The 21,022-nt window shown below is 40.1% G+C and overlaps 1 protein-coding gene across 1 annotated transcript in view; it reads right to left on the reverse strand.

The window, feature by feature from the left end:
• crabp1a (cellular retinoic acid binding protein 1a) overlaps positions 1-21,022 on the reverse strand; it is a 38,513-nt gene that overhangs the window by 11,445 nt on the left and 6,046 nt on the right. The window contains exon 2 of the mRNA XM_020923205.2: positions 14,055-14,233. Within this exon, the coding sequence (XP_020778864.1) occupies positions 14,055-14,233 (179 nt within the window). The remainder of the gene's footprint in view (positions 1-14,054; positions 14,234-21,022) is intronic.

Here is a 21,022-nt window from a genome sequence, read left to right on the forward strand (position 1 = left end):
TTTGTACGGCATTATAAACTTGTGACCATGCACCATAACCTGTCCCCTTTAATAAATCTGAATAGAACCCAGAGGAGACCCATCCATGCACACACAACCACAGTGCAATTCTCTTTCATGATGTGTGACATATGTTGGCATAAACCCTGTAACCAAATAAAAGACATACTGTAGGTTAGGTAGATTCACGTTGGCAGTTCAATCCCACAGGCACATTTTGTTGTGTGTTGGGCAAGACAATTAACCCGCCTTACCCTCAGTGTTTGTGCACACTGCTGGATGTGTGTGTGTTTATTTCTATTCTGTTCTATTTATGTACAATTTAGTTCATAACAAAGAAAGTCATACAAGGAAATAAAAATGAAAACACTTAAAGGAATCATCGTATACTATTGTCTGATCTATGTAATAATGTTGTTTCCTCACAAACATACCCGAAGTTGTGGTTTGTTTCATTCACACGTTTAACACACAAATCCTGCACATTTAGGCACAGTTTGTCTCTCAAATAGGAAACACTCCATTCCAACTTGTGATGTCATGTGGTAATATAGGAAGTGCTCCTTTATGTTTTTAAATTCCATACACCTTCACTAGAATCATTTGGATGATTTCAACCCTGGAATCGCCCGTCTCTTCTGAAGAAAAGGTAAAAGATATATATCGCGTTCCAAATTATTATGCAAAGTGTGTCATAAAGGTTATATTTTTGGTTTTCCAGGGAAATTCATGGATGGTACTGTGTCTCAAGGCTCTTTGGGTCAGTGAAATCAATCTCAGACACTTTTGCCAGTTAGTTGGCCAGATAAGTCAAATTAAAGGAAAAACTACTTAAGAAGGATATTCCACATTATTAAGCAGACCACCATTTTCAAGCAATTTCGGGAAAGAAAAAGGATCTCTCTCTAGTGCCAAAAAGTGTGAAATAGTTGAATACTTTGGACAGATATGAAAACCTTAGATATTTCATGAAAACTTAAGTGTGATCATCATACTATTAAGAGATTTGTAGCTGATTTAGAGCTCACATGGATTCGTGCAGATAAAGGCACAATGAGGAAGGTTTCTGCCAGACAACTACATCAGATTAAGAGAGCAGTTACTAAAATGCCACTGCAAAGCAGAAAACAGGTATTTGAAGCTGCTGGTGCCTCTGGATTCCCGCGAGGATCCTTCAGAGGCTTGGAGTTCTGCATAAACCTTCTATTCGACCACCCTTAAACAATGCTCACAAGCCGAAACAAAATGAGAGAAAAATATAATTTGCATAATAATTTGGAATGAAGTCTAGCAGTTAACTTGAAAACTCCCGCTTCATGACATCACAAGGTGGAACGGAACATTTTGAGCTTGGAGATGTAGACAAACCAATAATAAAGGATTACTCAGACGTGTAAATGAAACAAAACGCCTCCAACTCCAGGTCTGTTTTTGAGGAGGTAACAACATTATAACATGACTTAAAGCTCACAAGAGTCCATTTTGCTCAATATTAGTTCTTTAATCCTCTTAGCTCTAGTGTCTGATTAATTTCTATAATATTTGCGATGACTGCAGGTTGGTTCAACTTCAGGAGTGATTTCTCATGAGGTAAGAGGCAATGTTGACCCCAGTCTTGTCTTGGTCCATTAAGTGCCCCAGAAGTCCCCCTTAATCACATCCCTACTGTCAGAAAAGCTTTTATACAGTTAAATATGGTACACACAGGTTTTACAGCTTTTGTGGGTCATAATTTAAATAGACAATCCTGTTACGTGTCTAAGAAACCATGACAATATAAAACACTACTAAAACTTAAAGTGCTTGTAGTTTATGTTGACATATGTTGTTGTTTTTAGTGCAAATGTTGTGTTATAATAGCACTATTTATGGTTTATTTTAATTGTGTTACACTGAATTCAAGGTTATTGTGAATGAGAACCTAAATTTGTTCTCTGTATTTGACCCATTCTTCAACATAATAGAGGTAACCTGTCAGTAGCAGTGGGCAAACAGACAGATTTTGTTTGTGGAAAACATCCACACATTTCCTTCCACATTTTCCAGGGCCAGGTCACAGAGGCAGATTGTACCCGCGATCTTTTCCTTTCAGTCATTACTCAAAGTTCATGGCCATAGGTGAAGATAGGAACATAGACTGATGGTAAATCGAGGTCTTTGTCTTTGGACTCAGCTCCCTCTTCACCACAACAGTGCGATACAGTGACCACATCACTGCCGACGCTGCACAGATCCGCTTGTCAATCTCATGCTCCATCCTTCCCTCACTCGTGAACAAGACCCCGAGATACTTGAACTCCTCCACTTGAGGCAGGGACTCTACATCATCTGGAGAGTGCACCACTTTTCTTGCGGTCAAAAACCAGTCTCAGATTTGAAAGAGCTGATTCTCATTCCTGGCGCTCCTTACTTGGCTGCAAACTGCCTGGGGCACATTATAGGTCTCGGTTTAATCTGGTTTAGTCCTGGTTCCAGTGTACATTGCAGGTCCTGGTTGAGTCCTGGTCCCAGCAGGTCCTGTTTTAGTCCTGTCCCAGTGTACATTGCATGTCTTGGTTCGATGAAGCCATCAGGGCAACATCTTCTGCAACCAGCAGAGATGAGATTCTGTGGTCCCCAAACTCTCTTCAAATAAACAATGAACAGAACTAGTGACATGGGCAGCCCTGGCAGAGTCACACATGCCCCGGGAACAGGTCTGATGTGTTTACTGTAAGTCTCTATCTTATCTGGTCTTATGGGTAACTCAGATAAAGTAATAATTATGACGAAAAAATACAAATTGTTTAATAATAGGATGTCATTTTCAACAAAGAATGCTGTTTTCTATGTTTATTTTACTCTTATAATAATAGTTCTGAAATAGATCAAGACTATTTCAGTTCTCTCTGCTGCTGTGAGCACCTCTGCTGCATCTGGTCATTTCTGTCTTTAAGTGTTCATATTAACCCGCTCTACGTGATCCTGGCATTTTTATTTCACTATTTTTTCCTTAAATCAAGATATGAACATTAATAAACACAGACAAATCAGGCACCTTCTTTTCGTGAGGTCGCTCTACTAGCTTTAACAACAGGTTTGACTGACAGGGTTGCTAAGCGCTCTCTGCCTGCATAAACCAGTAGTGCGGGAGGGAAGGGAGGTTACCTGCAATGGACTCACTCTGGATTAGCTCTTTGCTTGCTTTGATACTCGCGGTCGGAATTCCAAATATGGAAATCTGCTTCAAATTTGCCCCTACAACTGCAGACCTCAATGACCTTCATTTGACTGGAGCTGAACAGTATGGGTGACATCACACTCACTTCTTTGTACAGTCTATGGATGCCACATGACTTTGCCTTTTTTACACATTAAGCTGCAGATGTGGACTATCAGAAAGAAATCAGATCACCCCCATCAGATCTTAGTGTTTACATGACATTCCAATAATCTCCAGAAATCAGATAACGATCAGATTTCTGGCGTGCTTTTAAACATAGTAATCCACTCAAGTCCAAATTTTAATCAAAAACAGGATATCTCTGCTTTTTCATCCAAACCAACTTCCTCTCCACAGAATAATCCAGCGTAATTCCCGGGAGCAGTCTGAAGGCCTGGGAAAGTCTTAGCGCGTATTTCTTTGTGCTCTCATTTGTAGAGTTTGGCCCCTGGTTAAAGCCCTCTCCTTCGTTTGTATGGAGCAGCGGTTGCGAGGAGTTAATCACCATATCAAAGGTAAAATACAGCTCCCTCCGGGCCACCGTAGTCCCTCTGCCAAGCCTCCCACTCCCTCAGATTTGATTCCTGTTAAAGTTCATTATCCACGGTTCTATGTCAGCCTCTACGGTCACGATTTCTCACACATCTTCCCCACGGGAGCTTGGCCCAAAATGAACTGTCCATTCGTTTGTTCATTCATCTTTTTCAAATGTGGGAATTTAAAGTGTTTTGAGAATAATTAGACCTTTGCTTAGTTACATTTACTTGAGAATTGTTTTGGAACTGCTTTTCTACTTGAGTTAAAGGAGACAGATTTGGGTTTTGGAGGGTTTTATTAAAGGGCCAATATTACTCTGTTGACATGGAAACTACTGCTTGATGAGCATTTTGAGCTTTGGAGATGTAGACAAAGTAATAATAAAGGATTACTCAAACATGTGTGAATGAAACAAAACATGATTCTAGGTATGTTTTTGAAGAGGTAAGATTCTAACATGACTTAAAACTCTCAAGAATTGTGTGTAATATAGGACCTTTAATAAACTAGAACATGTGTAGATCTCTCTCTCTCTCTCTTTTTTTTTTTTTTTTTTTTCAAATAGTTCATTGTATACTTCAAAATTAAGTGCCTCATTTCCTAGTGAGCCAGAGTGTTGGAAACTGGTGGAGACACTTTTTGAAATATTCCATCCAGTCCTTATATTTGCAGAGGTCACTGGTGCTAGGCTAGGGCATGTCAATAGAATAATTTTAGAAGTAAAACCAACCTTGCATTTGAAGGATTTATGTCTGAGCGGCAGCAGCAAGTTGTACTTCCTGATATAAAGCTTGGCAGCGGCGGACTGATATATGAGAAAATAGTCCCTCAACATGCGACGATTCATGAGATGCTAGGTTAGTTTTATATTAAAACATTATTCTATCAACACAGACATTTACATCGACAGTCTGGTGTAATAATAGACTTGCTTCTGGTGTTTTTTGAAGTGGGTAAGACTGTTTTTATTGGCAGGCTAACTATGGCCATTGACATGCACTAGCCTAGCACCTCTGCAAATATAAGAACTGGATGGACTATTTTAAAAAGTGTCTCCACACATCTCCAACACTCTGGCTCACTAGGAAATGGGGTCCTATGTCCAAAATTGCGGACTGTCCCTATAAGAAAGAAACAGGGTCTTTTGAATAAAAAGCCATGTACCTGAATTTTCCCCATATATTTGAGCAATTTACGTCGTGCCCCAGTACAGACATATTCTATAAACAGGTCTTAAGGTCAAAATAAGTGTGCTGTGTACTGTCTGCATCTGATTCTAAGACATTTTGTTGTCCATTAATCAGGAAGTGCACCTTAGCATTGCCGTGATATATAGTGCTTCTGAACTCAGAATGCATAAGGTAATAGAGAAATAACTTTGGCCCATGGCAAACTGTAAATTTCAGAGACCAGAGCAGAGTTTTGCAGTCACAGTTATGGTGAAAAAAACTAGCTACAACAACTAGTACACACTGGACTTATTCTGACCTCAAGAGCTCCTCATACAACATCCGTCAGAGATCTGGCCCATTCGTGTCCTTTATACTGGACACTGAGTTAACCAGTCTATCTGTTAAGTGTTTTGAGATAGACTCTTAGTGAGGGGACTAGGTTCTTTTAGGGCTGAGGGATTATAGGCACTATCATGTCCAGGATAAAAAAAAATAACTGAATAGGACTTGCACTATGGCTCACTATGATAAAATTAATTAAAAATGATTACTATGATTAAAATTAATTAATTAAAATTAATTAATTAAAAGGGAATCTAAAAACTTTCTGAAGCCACTGTAGAATCTTGTTAGAGATGTTAGTCATCAAAAAATTTGTTTTTGTGAGGTTGTTAAAGTCACATGGATTTAACACCAAAATGTTCCCGGCGTCCATTACAGAGGACATGTTATAAAATTATAAATAAAAAAAAATGAACAAAATCTAAGTGCTAAGGTGTTCATTTATCTCCAAATAGATAGAAAATCACAAAAAATATATATTGAAATACACTTTTTTTCTTCAGGTCCCAGGATATGTCTGAACTGGGGTAAGGCCATAGACTGTGGATGGGCATAACTAATCTGCTGGCTGCCGTGTTCCAAACAGGCACTTTCGGATCTGTCGACTCACTTTCTATTGAAAAACATCTCCTCTTTTTCTGTAACTGCTGTTGTGAGGCTCCTCATTTTGGTCTTAAAATGTTCGCATCAACCCACTCTACATGATCCTGGTGTTTTTATTTTGCTATTTTGTCTGTAAATCAATTCCTGTCCCTAATATGGAACTCGGCTCCAAATTTACCCCATAACCGCTTGCCTCAGTGAGCTTCATTTGACTCGAGCCAAACGCTATAGGTGATGTCACACTCCCTTATGCCACTTCTTTAAACAGTCTATGGATAAGACAAAAAAAGTAAAGAAAATCAGGTTCAGGCTCTTTAATAACAAGCATATTTTGGAAGAGTAAGTACTTTTATTTCACAAAAAATTTATTCTGTTTTTAGACCAAATGTTACCTTGACATTTGAAATCATTTGTCCAATAATTTTTGTATTTGTTCTGGTTTATATGATTCATGGTACCATCTGCTGCCCCCGGCCTCAGCTCTGCTCTGGCAATTTCCTGCTGGTTTAAAGTTTAGATTTGAGATTGTACCCAAAACCCTCTCCAGTCCAGAACAACATTGCACTTGACCCTGACATAAACTAGATATATTTTGTAATACTAAAATTCTGTAGGAGTTTGCGCACCATTTCTTTTTCTGTAATCTTTTTAAAGCACCCTGGGGCTTTTATGTTATCGATGGCACCAAACTGAATTGTGTGGACCACCCAAGTTAATAGCAGCCTAGTGAGCCGATCCCCTTCTTTCTGTAGGATACATGGCTTTGAAAAATATGTGTCTGGTCCATAGACTGTATAAAGAAGTGGACTAAGAGTGTAACATCACTCAGTCAAATGAAGCTCATTGAGGTTTGCAGTTATGGGACAAATTTGGAGCCAAGTTTTAGGAATACATATTGATTTAGGGACAAAATAGTGAAATAAAACACCAGGATCACATGGAGCGGGTTAATATGTACAGTTTAAGCCCAAAGTGAATTGGAGGCAGAGTCGGTGGATCCAGAAGTGCACCCATGCTCACTTCCTTTTTGGAACATGGGGGCTAGCGGGTTGACTATGTCCATGTATATGGTCTATGGTCGGGTTGGCTGGTGAGGCTCTGCAAATATAATCATCTTGAAAATAACAGACAAGATAAGATGTTTAACTGAAATAAACAGCATACAGAGCAAAAAGTGGAATGTTAAAATTGACTCTCACAGAATCAATGTTAATCATTTTCCCCAGGTTTAAATGAATCCAATCTGTTCTAGAGTGAATTTAACATTTTTGCAAATGTGAATTAAGTAACACTGGACCAAAGTTCCTGTTCCTGCCCAAAATGAAGAGTTATTTTAACATTTTGAGAGTAAACTGATAACACTTTATAGGGTTATCTTGATTTAGCTAAACAGAGGTGTTTTATTTTTACACTTTATTTTAGTTAATTGAAGATGAAATTATGAACAAAACTGGTTCAAACTGGTCTTCTCTTGTGGGGGTTTGTGGTGGGTGGGACACTAAGGGAAGTTGAATTAATACTAGATGAAGTTGAATTAACACTAGGGGAAGTTGAATTAACTTCAGCCATATCAATTCTGGCAAATAACCTCAACTTGAAACCCCATTTAAATTTCAAATAGTTAAAAAATGCTCTGAAATATTTTACTCTGAAATTTTAACCCTCCAGTTTTTGCTGTGTAGCCGATAGCAGTGGCTCTTGTGTTTTTTGATATAGAAACTGCAGCCATGTGATAGTTTTCCATGACATCACAATGGGGGTCTTCTACATGTATCTCTATGGCAAGATTTCCACCAGTTATCATGATACCACATAGAAAACAGTGTCAAAAAGGTTTTAAGATCTGAAAGTCTGAAAACTCTGAAAAGAGCACAAATCAGCTCACCTGTTGTAGATAACTCATCTCTTTGTGTTAAAACAAAACTTTAAATGATTAAAGTCTAACTTGAATAACAGAGCAGTGCCTACAGTTAGCATCACACCCTGGGAATGTTTAACTGGTTCATATCTTTCTAATTACTGGGCCTATTCACATGAAACAAAAACTAGTATAATAGTGGTATAGTCTTCTTTTTGATGGGGTAAATATAAAATGGTAAAAAAAAAAAAAGTATATATGTTTCTCTTAAATTAAGTTCATATGCCATACTGTGGAACATTCCAGGTAAAGCAACATCTCAACGGAGACAAGAGATGTTTCATAGTATGACTCAACAAATTATAGTATATAAGTAGTAAACAAGCACAACTTTAGCACTAATTTGGCATGACAGTTTAATTTATTTGAACCAAAACAAAGACAAAGTAGAGACCGGACATAACCGCCTCTGCCCAGTCACCCAGCATGCACCAGGGCACAGACTGAAGGAGCCATAGCCCGAGAAGTAGGTCATGTTTGCCCCATTCAAAATACAGAGGAATACAACCATGACTGCACAGTGGGACAATGGAATAACTCTGTGTGAGAGTTAGTTTAAGCCAAAGGCAGCGAGTACTCTTGAGTCTTTCCTGAAAAATTCTAGAATGGTGAAGAAGTAGTATAAGGCCACATGGGTTTATTAAAGTCACAGTATGTAACATTTGGCCAAAATATAGACACAAAAAAAATTTTTTAAACGTCATGTTGGTTCTGTTTTTGCACTGAAAAACGTGTCCTTACTGCGAGTGGGCTTGCACCTCCACAAACCTGAATCTTATTTGGCCAGGAGTGTTTTTATTGTGGGGTTTCCTCTCCACAGATCTGTCTATATTATCTATAGCGCTTTTCTACCTTCAAGGCCCTCAAAGTTCTTTACATCAAGAAACCACTCACCCATTAATACACAAACACTCACAGACTCAATGTATGCAGATACTGGGGGTGAGGTGGGTTAAGTGTCTTGCCCAAGGACACAACGACAGCATTCATTTGTGGGAGCTGGAATCACACCGCCAATCTGTGGGTCTGTGGATCTGACCGCTCAACCAGTGACGTTTATGTCGAGAGCGGGATTTGAACCACCAACTAGAGGTCTGTGCGAGACAGAATTTTCAGTCCCGCTCCCACCCGCTCCCGCAAACAATTGTAATTTTCAGTCCCGCTCCCGGCTGCATCTGTGATACTTTGTCCTGCTCCCGCCCGCAAATCCCACGAGTTGAGGACGTTCGCTTTCTTAAGCTCTGTCAAACACGGAGAAGCAGAAAGTATTTGTCTAAAATGTGTGCGAAATTAGCCCACATCCGCAAGTTTAGGCTGCTTAAAATGTTTTTATTAATGCTAAATAAAATATCCAGCACAAATGATGTATGATATGCTTACATTCATCATTTGTATATTTTACTTTACACTCAAATTTAGTTTGCGGGACTGCAGTTTATCGTCCCACTCGCCCGCTCCCGCATTGTGCAGATCCGCTCCCGCCCGCACCCACAATGAGCTTTCAAAATGTGTCCTGTGCCGCACTGTTTTGTGTCAGGGAGGACCCTCGGGAGTGCAGGGCTCTACCACCAACCTTTAGATCAGAGGACAGACTGTTGATAAGTTTAAACCTGTGGATCATCATTTATAAATCTCCTTGGGGACAGGCAGGTGACAGAGCTTCAGATTTGTGAAGCTGCAAGCCCATATCATAGACATGCTTTTATTTCAGTGTATTTTTGACTTAAAGTGGGATACTGTAACTTTAAGTAATATTCTTCTGTAACCTTTGCTTACTTTCTATGAAATACTCTTCAGTTACCAGTCCATCTGCCCAGAGGAAGATGTGGTAAGTGTCTCTTCAGCCTTGTGTAAGTGTATTAACCGAGTTTCTCATTTCAAAACATGGAAAGATAAACATGCTGCAACTGAATATTTAATACTGGACATGTTTTCTCTCCATCCACCAAATCTGTGTCCAAACCTGGAAGTGTTTTTAGATTCATTCATGCTGGTTTCGGGAAATCATCTCTCCAAAGTCTATATTTGTGAGATATATTATTTTGTATTTCGTTTTTGATGCTTTAAATCTTCCCTCCCTTTGCTCCCCGTATTAAGTCACTACCCCTTCAGAGCGCTATCACAACACTTATAACATCTTATATCCCACTAATAAAACTACTGCACATCGCACCAGGTTTGTTAAGTTGTTGTAATATATTTTTGTATATTTGTCTATGATCTTGGGTGGTGTAGGCTTGTGGGCTGAATATTGAATCATACTGTTAATTGTATAGGAGGGTTTGGATAGGGCCTGAGAGAGATCATTAGATTACTCAAATATGCATGGAAGACCTCAAAGCTCTTCAGGCATGTTACTGATGAGGGAACAGTGTTATAACATGGTAGAAAGCTACAAAAAATGATTTTGAATAATTCACGTTTAACTTCAGTCTTTTCGACCTTTTCTCCTCTCTCCTCTGTCCAGGTGTTGTCCTCCCTCCCTCTGTCCTCTTTCTCCTCCTCTTTCTCCCCTCTTCTCCTCCCTCTCTCCTCTTTCTTTCCTTTTCTCCTCTTCTCTCTCTTCCTCCTCTCCTTTCCTCTTTCTCCTCGCTTTTCCTCCTCTTGCTCCCTCTTTCCTCTTCTTCTCCCCTCTTCTCCTCTCCCTCCTCTCTCCCTTTCTCCTCCTCTTTCCTTTATCTCTCCTCTCCCTCGCTCTTCCTCTCCCTTCCACTTTCTCCTCATCTCTCCTTCTCTTGCTTCCTCTCTCCTTTTTCCCTTCTCTCCTCTCCTTCTTTCCGCTTTCTTTCCCTTTCTCCTTCTCTCCGTCCTTCTTTCTCCTCACCTCTCCTCTTGTCGCTTCCTCTCTCCTCTCCGTCTCTCCTTTTCCCTTTGTCCCCTCTCCCTGTCTCCCCTTCTCTCCCTTTCTCCTCCTCTCTTTCCCTCTTCTGCCTCCTCTCTCCTCTCCTTCCCTCTTTCTCCTTAACTCTCTTCCCATCGGTCGCTCTCTTTCCTCTACCTCTCTCCTCTTTCTCTCCTCTCCTTCCTTCCTTCTTCTCACCTCTCATCCTGTAATGCCCTCTCTCCTCTCCCTCTCTCTGCTCTTTCCCTTCTCTCCTCTCCCTCTCTCGCTGTTCTCTCCCTTCCTCCTCCTCTGTCTCTCTCTTCCTTTTCCTTTCTCCTCTTTCTCTCCTCTCCCTTTTTCCTCCTGTCCCTCCCTCTTTCTCCTTGCCTCTTCTCCTATTGCTCCCTCTATTCTTTCACTTTCTCCTCTTCCCCTTCTCTTCTCTTCCTCTCTCCTTGCTCTCTCCCTTCCTCCTCCTCTGTCTCTTTCTTCCTCCTCCTCTCCTCTTTTTCTCCTCTCCCTTTCTTCTCCTGTCCCTCCCTCTTTCTCCTCACCGCTCCTCATCGCTCCCCTCTTCTCTCCCTCTCTCCTCTCCCTGTCAGATCCCTCTTTTACCTCTGTGCTGACTGTATTTGAAGTTCTCAGCTCCTCTGGGACGTCCCACCATCTGCCCTGATCCAGCTGCGGAGCGTGACCCCAATACTCAACTACAAACTCCAGGTGTTCATTAATATTTCATTCAACCTTCAGGAGGAACGGTAAAGGAGAAATCCCACCAGCCCTGAACGCACCATCCATAGAAACAATAGTCTTCACATTACAGGCCGTGGTGTAATCTGATGGTTTTATATGGATTAAGTGTTCATAAAGGATCTAATCTAATCCCACTGAAGGAAATTAGGTTAGAGAGAAATTACTTTGATAAAAACATTGCATGAGCAGACGGTGAGTAATGACTGTGCCATATAAACTTGATACGGAATGCAAATGAGTTTTATTTATTCAAATTTTCTTTTTTACGGTTGTCATAAAGTTGTCAGAGAAGATCAGTAATAAGAGATTAAAGTTGGGGTATCTCATTTTTAATTAATAAAAAAAAACAAAACGCTATTGTCTGTAAAATCTGTCTTCTTACAGTTCTTAGCTCTCACAAACCTTTGGCACATTGAAAGAATTCACATACTAGACTTTTTGGCGCATAAATCAATCTGTCATTATCACTTTATTTGATCTCGAGGGGCAATTTAAGTAGCCAGTAGCCAGGCTGGTGACACCTAATGCCTCTGCTCAATTTAATTTCTCTCCACCGTCTAGATCAGGAATCAGAATACACTCGACGGTTTGCAAGAGCCCCGGAAGTTGTAGACCACGCACAGGCCAATCAGAGAAGAGCTGTGAAGTCATGATGTCAAACTCAATCGCCTGTCTGGGTTCTTTTTGTGGTACAGCACAACAGTAAACAAAGGGGTCGAGATGGATGTAGACAAAGACAGACATTCTGTGTTGGCAATGATTCCCAAGATCGAGGATTTAAAGCCGGAACAAAGAGAATTTTGGTGAATTTTATCAAAGAGAAAAACGTTGTTGCCCTTGTTCCTACGGGATTTGGCGCATTCCATACGTCACGACCAAATTAAAAAATTATAAATAAAAAGTACCCGCCTACTGTCGAGCGAATGAATCCTAATCAGGTCAGATGGTTTCTAGGAAGTGAAACTGACTGATGAATCAGGCTACTGTTTAAGCACATTGAGCAGTAAAATACAACCATAATAGAAAAGCTCAAACAAAAGTCTCAGTGTAGCTCAACAGATAAAGCCATCAGATCCAATGTCAAAGCATTTTGAGGAGAGTAATAACCCTCAGGACAAAAGTCCCTCCACTGTGTCCTGCACCACAGCAGCCCCCAAGCGGAGATGAACTCAGGACACATAACAGGAAAGCCTCTTCTAAGCCTCTCTCTCTCCACATGGTGTTTCGATCAGTGATGAGATGGGACAGTCCCTTGAAATGTTTTCTGTGTTTCAGTGTTCTAAAAAGTCTGTAGCATTTCAGAGCTAGTGGGTTAGCATAGATATCTTGATGCAGGGTCGCCATGGATACAGGAGAAACAAATTGCTCAAATCACACAATCCAATAATCCTTAACTCAGGGGTCTCCAACCTGTAGCTTGGGCGCTACCAGTAGCCCTCCGCCCCATTCCAAGTAGCTTGCCAAGGGATTTCTGAATTATATGTATTGTGCTGAATAATAAAATTTTGGTCAATTAAATGGCTATTACCATGTCAGTGTATAATTTTGATGCCTAACTTTGTGCACTAATAAATGGTTTATGTTTTATAAGCATCTAACTGTACCCCATCTAAGGCAGGGGCTGTTTTATTTACATAATTTCATGTGACTGCTAAAATGAGTAGCTCTCTGGTACTTTTGTTTTGTAAAGGTCGCTCACTAGAGTAAAAAGGTTGGAGACCCCTGCCTTAACTTCTGCCCTTTAAACTGCACAAACAGTACTTCTTCATTCTTCAAAATCCCCAAAAACTGCTCGGTGTACCAGTCGGTCAGCCACAAGAGCAGCCAATTATGACTATGACAACCAATGAAGAAATTTTTTCACATTCACAGTATTAGAACAACTGATAGTGACCCAAAGCAGGGGTTGGACCGTCAGCCTATATTACACACTATCATCCCAAATCTTGTTTTAGCAACATTTGAGACTTTCTTCCAGATCAATAAAATGTTTTACAATTAAGTAGAAACAGCGCGCTGCTGTCTTATTTTGTCACTAAGTGCTGCTTTGGGTACCCCAGCTTTAATGTTTGTATAAAACCTCTTTGTCAAAGCCTGATCTTGTCAGATATCAGACACTGTGTGTGTGTTTGTGTGTGTTGGCAGCCTCGCTTCCATAAGTCTGCTCTAGAGCAACTCTGACTATAATTGTAAGGGCCAATCCCATTTCTAATTTATACCCCTTCCCCTTGAAACTGAGCAACAATGGGTAGGAGTTGAAAGTAAACCCCTACAAATTGGAACACCCCTTCAACAATCACATACGTTGTCTCTGTAGTAGTCTCTGCCAGCTTTTATATAAGCAGACGCAATGAGCTTTTGCCAGAAATCCATCTACAACTGTGGATTCTTTGGTCTCTGTGGTCGTGGAAGCAGCCATCTTACTGGTGATTTGCAAGGCATTCTGGGAAACTGCTCATAACCCTCTGTTTGAAGTGTACAACCCCTACACCTACACGTAAACACACAAAACAGAGGGGTAGGGGCAAGTGGTATGGCCAAGGGGTGTAATGGGATTCAGCCTAACTTACCCCCACTAAGAATGGAATGAATGAATAATACTTAAAATTGTAAAGCAACCATGAGCCTGTGTAAAAGCTCTATATAAGACTAATGTATTATCATAAATCAGTGTTATATCAGTGTTTCATTTTGAGATATTACCTTGCACTTCCTCCCATCCACGGTCTCCTCGTAGTACTCCTCTCCAATGGTGAAGTTGATCTCAGTGGTGCGCACACTGGTGGAGGTCTTGATGTAGAAGGTTTCTCCGTCCTGTCGGATCTCCACGTGAGGGTTTGAGGCTGCAGCCACGGCTACCTTCCTCAGCATGGCGTTCACTCCTGCAACAGAAAACAGACTAAGACCCTCAACTCAAGTAAAAGTGTTTGAATTATTTAATTGTACTGCTATTACTATTCCCACTCTGTAAGATAGGCAGTAAGCAGGACCACTACTACCACTACTCCTACTCTGAAGTTTTAAGATCGTTTCAAGAAAAATACAAAATGGATTTTATTTTCAGGAACCTGTGATCATTACAAGTATTCATGGTCCTGTTTAAGTGTTTTAAGTTTCAACAAAAAGGTGAGAGAGACTAATTGGAAAACTGTCAGCTAATATTAACTCGCTTGTGACTGTAATTTGACATGTGGGAGTACAAATATAACAATACAAATCAGCTCTCCTGTTGAAGTTCCAGCCAAATTAGCTCTTTCTAGTCAAAAGCCCAGATTAATGTCTAAATTGAGTAACAGAGAGTGACAGAGTGCCTCTAGTCAGCATCGCCTTGACTTTGTCTTGACAAAACCTTGACAAAGTGTTAAGCTAAACACATTAGTGATTCACTCCAGATTCAGTGTTAAAAAGCCTTTTTTAAACTCCCTTTATTACTCTACTCCTAAGCAAAATTTGAAAAATCCTCCAGAGTGGGCGGTGGCTGACAGGTTGTGGGGAGCGGGTGTGCGGCAGGCTCTGGAGCAATGATTGACAACTGATTGACAGCCGCAACAATCCAACATGCTGCAGACTGGTGCTCTATGGATTTTGAAACAGAGCGGACATTTGTGCTCAGATCATGCCGTTTCCTTTTTCTCCAGACAAGGCGGGACATCGCGGTGACCAGCAATGCCAGGTTGGGGCAGGGCTGAGAGGGGCTCCTCACGTCCTGCCCGTAGACGCCAGTGGCTAACCTGCATCTGACTCACTGGCAGCCATTAGTCCAATGCAAAAATTCAAATGTCCTGGCTGAAGTTGAGCCTAAAGAGGCTCTTACAGACATTACTTTTTACCCAAAAGTCCGATTAACAAATATGCACTAAAATGCCAAAATTAGAGTAGGGATAGTTATACACTTCTATTTTAGACCCATTCACACATCTAATCAGTAGAAAAAAGTGATTTTGGTATTTAGTAGCCCTTTAGTCAGTAAGGTATATTTTATTGATTAAGGGCCTATACATGAGAATGCTTGTGGGTAAACACAACAAAATATTTTATCGAAAGTGCCTTTTGTTTAGACGGTGACAACGTTTTTGGAGCTTAAAAATGCAAAAATCTGAAACCACCCTCCAGAGTGGAAAAGCTGAATACGCTCCACCATATTCCGCCGTAGTCTGTCTTCACGGCCCAAGACGCAAAACTCTGGTCAGATCTGCCCACGTCGTGTACATGTTTATTTCACATAAATGTGCCTGGCATGCATACCCAATCAAATTCCAGACACTTTTGCGTTACCATATGCACGCAGATTTCCTCCCGAAAATGCTCATCTAAACGCCAAATAAAAGGTGAAGACCCAACGCCACTTTTGTGTCTTCTGTTTAGACCATCATCATATAAACTGGAGGACTTCTCTGCATTTGACCCATCCTTCAGCCTGTGCCACTCAGGCAACCTGTCAGGAGCCGTGGAACCCATCTACAGATCTTAAGCAAGTCTGGATCACGACCTGATATAATACATGATTTGGGTCGATGAGCAAAAAAGTGCCCACTCAGACACAGGGAGAACATGCAAACTCTACACTGAAAAGTCTGGGTGACCTAAGAATCAAACCTGGAACCTTCTTGCTATGGCAAAAGCGAGGTTGCCAATCTGCTCCATCAGTCCCTCGGGCCACAACCAGTCACTCACGCACCACATTCACAGCAGTTAAGGTGAGTTTAGGTGTCTTGCCCAGTGACACAACAACAGCATGACATTGGTTTGAACTGCAGACTGTCAAGTAAATGGGCACATGTTCTAACTGCTAAACCACTGCTATTCCTACTACTATTGCTCTACTATTGCTGCTACTAACCCTCACTCCCAAAATGTTCATATAAAGTAATGGTAAATATAAAGTACTACTATTGCTGCTATTACTTCTGACAGGCCTTCTTTGTGTGTTTTCTCTTTGCTTTATAGTGACGCTCTGAGACTAGACCACCCCTGGGTGAAGTGTCTACTCAGATCAGACACAGCAAAAAGAAGAGGGGACGCTCCACTCCCCTGTCCTCTCCCATTTTACAACATTCACCCCAGTTCACAAATCAAAGGAGCTTTAAAACAAGTGTATAACTGATTGATGCAACGATGCAAAACACACAAAAATGTTTTGTTTTTTGTTTTTTTGGAAATTGTTGAACATCATAGAAAATGCTGAAATTATTTAGGTAATTTAATGTTTGGTACAAATTTTCACTACTGTATCCACCATTAGTCTGCAAAGCTAAGTTTTAGGTCAGATCTGGCAGCCTCCTCACGGCAGGTCAAGACATTTTTGAGCAATAAAAAGCTGCCGTGATTAAGAGGAGACGCTACAGGCCAAAACCAATTTTTTCAATTTTGTATTTTTTGGTCAGTTTCGTGTCTGATTTTTCATGCGAAAACCACAAAATTGTCCACTCTGCACTGAAAGATGTTTTAATATGTAAGTTAAGCAACTTGCAGCCATGGGACATTATAAATTCAAAAGATGTTTTCTCAAAATGCATTTTCCCCTCGTAAGGACATAAGAATCAATACTTAGAGAGCCATTAAATAACTTCCTGAAGCTTTACTCCGCCCCTAAGCAAAACCTGAAAAATCCTTCAGAGTGGGCAGTGCCCAGCAAGTTGGGGCGACCAGGTGTGGGGCGGACCCTGGAGCCATGATTAACAGCTGACTCACAGCCACAACAATCCAATAAGGCACGGACCATTGCGCTCCAGACTTTGAATTCCAAGTCTGATTTATTAAAGTTTTACCTCCAAAAAAATCAAATTAAATTTGACAAATTTATAGTCAAACCTAGTTTATTAAAATACTCAATAAGATACCCAAAATCCCCTTTGTATATTTTTAGTATCTAATATGATGCAAGGAATTTATACTTGACTCTTTCCAGGTTTCTGTTTTGAAGTGATAAGTTTACTCTTTTCTACTATAACTATAGAAAAAGCTACAAATTAATATCTCCAAATGTAAGACTTTATTCCTTAATATCTCCAAATGTAAGGCTTTATTATCTTAAAATGTGCATATTAACTTGCTCTACATGAACCTGGTGTTTTTATTTTGTTATTTTCCTGCTGTCAGCCTCAATGAGCTTAATTTGACTGGAGCCGAACACTATGGGTGACGTCACACTCCCTTAGTCTGCTTCCTTATACGGTCGATGGTAAGTTAATAACATATAGACAAGTAGATGGCAGAACCCCTACAAGAAAGGTTACCCAGTGCATCTTTAAAACACGGGAAATAAAATTGCAATACGTTTTTTTAATTCCAAAAATTTTTCAGCAATATGAAGCAGAGAAGCTGATGTCTCTTAATGTGTTTTCCAGTGCATCACCACAGCTCTGTTTCATGGAAATAAAACATGGAATTTGTCACAGATCTCAATGTATTCTGATCTCATTTCTTAATGGAGCGCCAACCCCCTCCAAATGTAATGATGTGGGCTTTTTCAGTATTTTATTGCCTGTAATCATTTTAGAAGATTGTATTTTATGATGTTTTTGAGTTTTGTTATCTTCTTGGCATAAAACATGTTTACAGCAACCCATCAGCCAACCCACAAGTCCCAGTGTTTTTACACAAATGAATCATGTTTTCTCTCTTAAACAGCTCAGACCACATGGACATTTTTCACAGACGCCAAGCTGAATGGCAGAGTAGTTAGCTCTCCAGTGTTACGCTCTGTTCCACCCACAGACTGTATAAAGAAGTGGACTAAGGGAGCGTGACGTCACCCTTAGCGTTCGGCTCCAGTCAGATGAAGCTCACTGAGGCCTCGCAGTTATGGGGCAAGTTTGGAGCCATGTTCAATATTAGGTATAGCAGCTGATGAAATGAGGGCCCAGACAGCAGTAGTTAAGGGGAGAAGGACGACGTTTTTTCAATACAAAGTGAATTGAAGCCAGAGTTGCTCCATTTATTTCTCCAGTTTATTCAGATGTTTCTATAAATGATAAATTGAATTATTATGCAGTAATCAACAGAAACCTAAAGGCAATTATTTTACATTGCTCATCACAACTAATCTCCAAAAAAAAAAAAAAAAAAAAAAAAAATTCTGAAAAGGAGTGGGAAGAAGCAATGCGTATTTACCCCCACCCCCTTTTACAATCCCATTAAAGCAATAATGTGCTTCTGCCAGACTCTTATAGTACATCAGATTATGCCAGATACAAAAATAAATATAGTGTAGTTTACATTCAGATAACAAATAAACTTAAATTCCTTCTTCTGCATACATAGCTATAATCATTTATTTATATTTACGTTTAAACCTTTTCATATTTGGAAATTTTTTGAGCTCATCACTCATAGAGTTCCAGATTTTGACCCCACAAATTGAAATACAAAAACTTTTTCTTGTTGTACGGACTCTGGCCATTTTAAAGAGATGAATTCCCCTTAAATTATAAGTACTTTCCCTTTTTCTAAATAGTTTCAGAATATTTTTTGGTAGTTCTTTCCATTATTTTTACTGTCTTGAAACTGATCAGATCCTTAAGTTTTAAAGTTTTTGAAGTGATAAATAGCTGGCTGGTGTGGTCATAAAACCCAGCGTTATAAATTATCCGTGGTGCTCTTTTCAGTAATATGAATAGTGGTACCAATATTGTTTTATAATTATTACCCCAGATCTCTGCACAGTATGTTAAATGTGGTGCAACTAAAGAACAGTAAAGTGTATGTAGAGCTCTCTTCTCCAGAAAAATGTTTGACCTTACCTAATACTGCTATGCTTTTTGAAATTTTCATATATATAGTGTGTGTGTTCTTTCCAATTAAGTTTTTCATAAATAATAATGCCTTTTCCTTCTTCTCTCCATGGAAATGTTGTTCTTTTGGCTGTAATTTTCTAGCCTGATTCATCAGCCAGTTTCACTTTTGACCTTGCAGCATTAGGATTTGTTCGCTCAACAGTAGGCGTGTACTTTTTAATTTAACCAATCGCTGCTATTTGGTCATGACGTATGTAATGCGCCGTGGGACTAACTGGTATATTAAACTTTTCCCAAATCCCATAGGAAGAAGCACAATGACGTCTTTCCCCTTAATAAAATTCAACGAACATTCTCTTTGTTACGGCTTTAAATCCTCGATCTCGGGAACTGTTGCCAACACAGAATGTATGGTTCTTCACTGATGGTGCTTGGACTCGCACTTCTGGGGTTCTTGCAAACCAGTAGTGCAGGCATGTCAAACTCAGGCCCGGGGGCCAAATTTGGCCCATGATATAATTATATTTGGCCTGTGAGATCATATCAAATGTATTAGAGCTGCCCACCGGCTAGAGATAGACTATACTATAGAGACATTATTTATTTAAAATGTTGTTATTATTTTATATTTTGCTTGTTCTGGATTCAATGTTTAAGCAAAACTATTATTAAACATTTATTTTAATAAGAAAAGGTTTAACATTACATACCTCGAAAGAGGAGAAAACATGCAAATGTTGTTGAAATTTTTCTGTAAATACTTAGTTTGGCCCATGACTTAGTCCCAGTTTTTAATTTCAGTCCTCTGTGAATTTGAGTTTGACACCACTGGTCTAGTGTATTTCGATTCCTCACATAGTCGCTGGAGAGAAATGAAATTGAGCGGAGGCATTAGGTGGCACCAACATGGCTAATAATCTTACACTGTATGGCATAAAACTTATCTATCTCCATAGAGAATATGGTTTTAACTTTTAGACTATTTCCAATCATGCAGGAGATTGCCACCTTCAGAAAGTTACATACTGTAGCTTTTATTACAGGATTTATGTGATTAGGGCTTGAGAAGTAACATAGAATTCATTGGTCAGTGCTGTTGCTCCCTCTCTCTCTCTCTCTCTCTCTCTCCTTGTAGACTGATTTTTGGGCACATTTGGCGTCCCGCGTCACTCACTGGCTCTTACATAAGGCCCAGCCAGAGCCCCATCAGCTTCTATCACTGTCCCTGTAATTGTGTGTGGACTGGGACGGTTTGTTATGGGAGGAGGGGGGAGGAGCGAGGAGGAGGAGGGAAAAGGGAAGTAGGGAGACGAGGGAGGAGGCACAGGCCCATAGTATCTCATCACTTTCACCAGACGCTAATTGAGAACAAGCATGTGTCAGGGTGAATGTACAGCAGACGTATAGTTTTATATAAGGGACACTGTGCCATTGTTCGCTATAGTGGAATATGGGGCATGTTTGATAGGGACGAGGATAACAATAGATCGAATTACTTCTGGTTCAGCGCTTTTCAAATTATGTGGGCCGTAATTATTTCTAATGATTTAAGTAACTAAGCGGGGCCGGGCCTGGTTAACGGTCGGATGGGAGACTGCTGGGAATACCTGGTGCCACAGTGGAGCAGAAGTGACTCTACTGTAGACTGTCATTGTGTCCTCAAGCAAGACATTTCACCCACCTTGCCTAATATGAATCTGATGGTTGTGAGTGACAGTGGTGGATGGCAGTCTTGTTGACAGCTGAGGGAGCTTACGGTCACAGAGAGTGGAGTGAATTAATAATGTACATTGTAAAATAGAAAAGGAAGGAAGGATGTCATTGGTCAGCTGTCATTTACATTTAAAATTAGATTTCTCTCGCTACGGATTTTCAAAGTTTAATGCTTTTTTTTCTATTCACCTTATTCTGGAAGTTGCTTGGGCACCACAATCA

Source organism: Boleophthalmus pectinirostris, unplaced genomic scaffold, assembly GCF_026225935.1.
Source record: "Boleophthalmus pectinirostris isolate CB_2022bp ecotype Guang Dong unplaced genomic scaffold, ASM2622593v1 HiC_scaffold_2, whole genome shotgun sequence".
Classification (NCBI taxonomy): domain Eukaryota; kingdom Metazoa; phylum Chordata; class Actinopteri; order Gobiiformes; family Gobiidae; genus Boleophthalmus; species Boleophthalmus pectinirostris.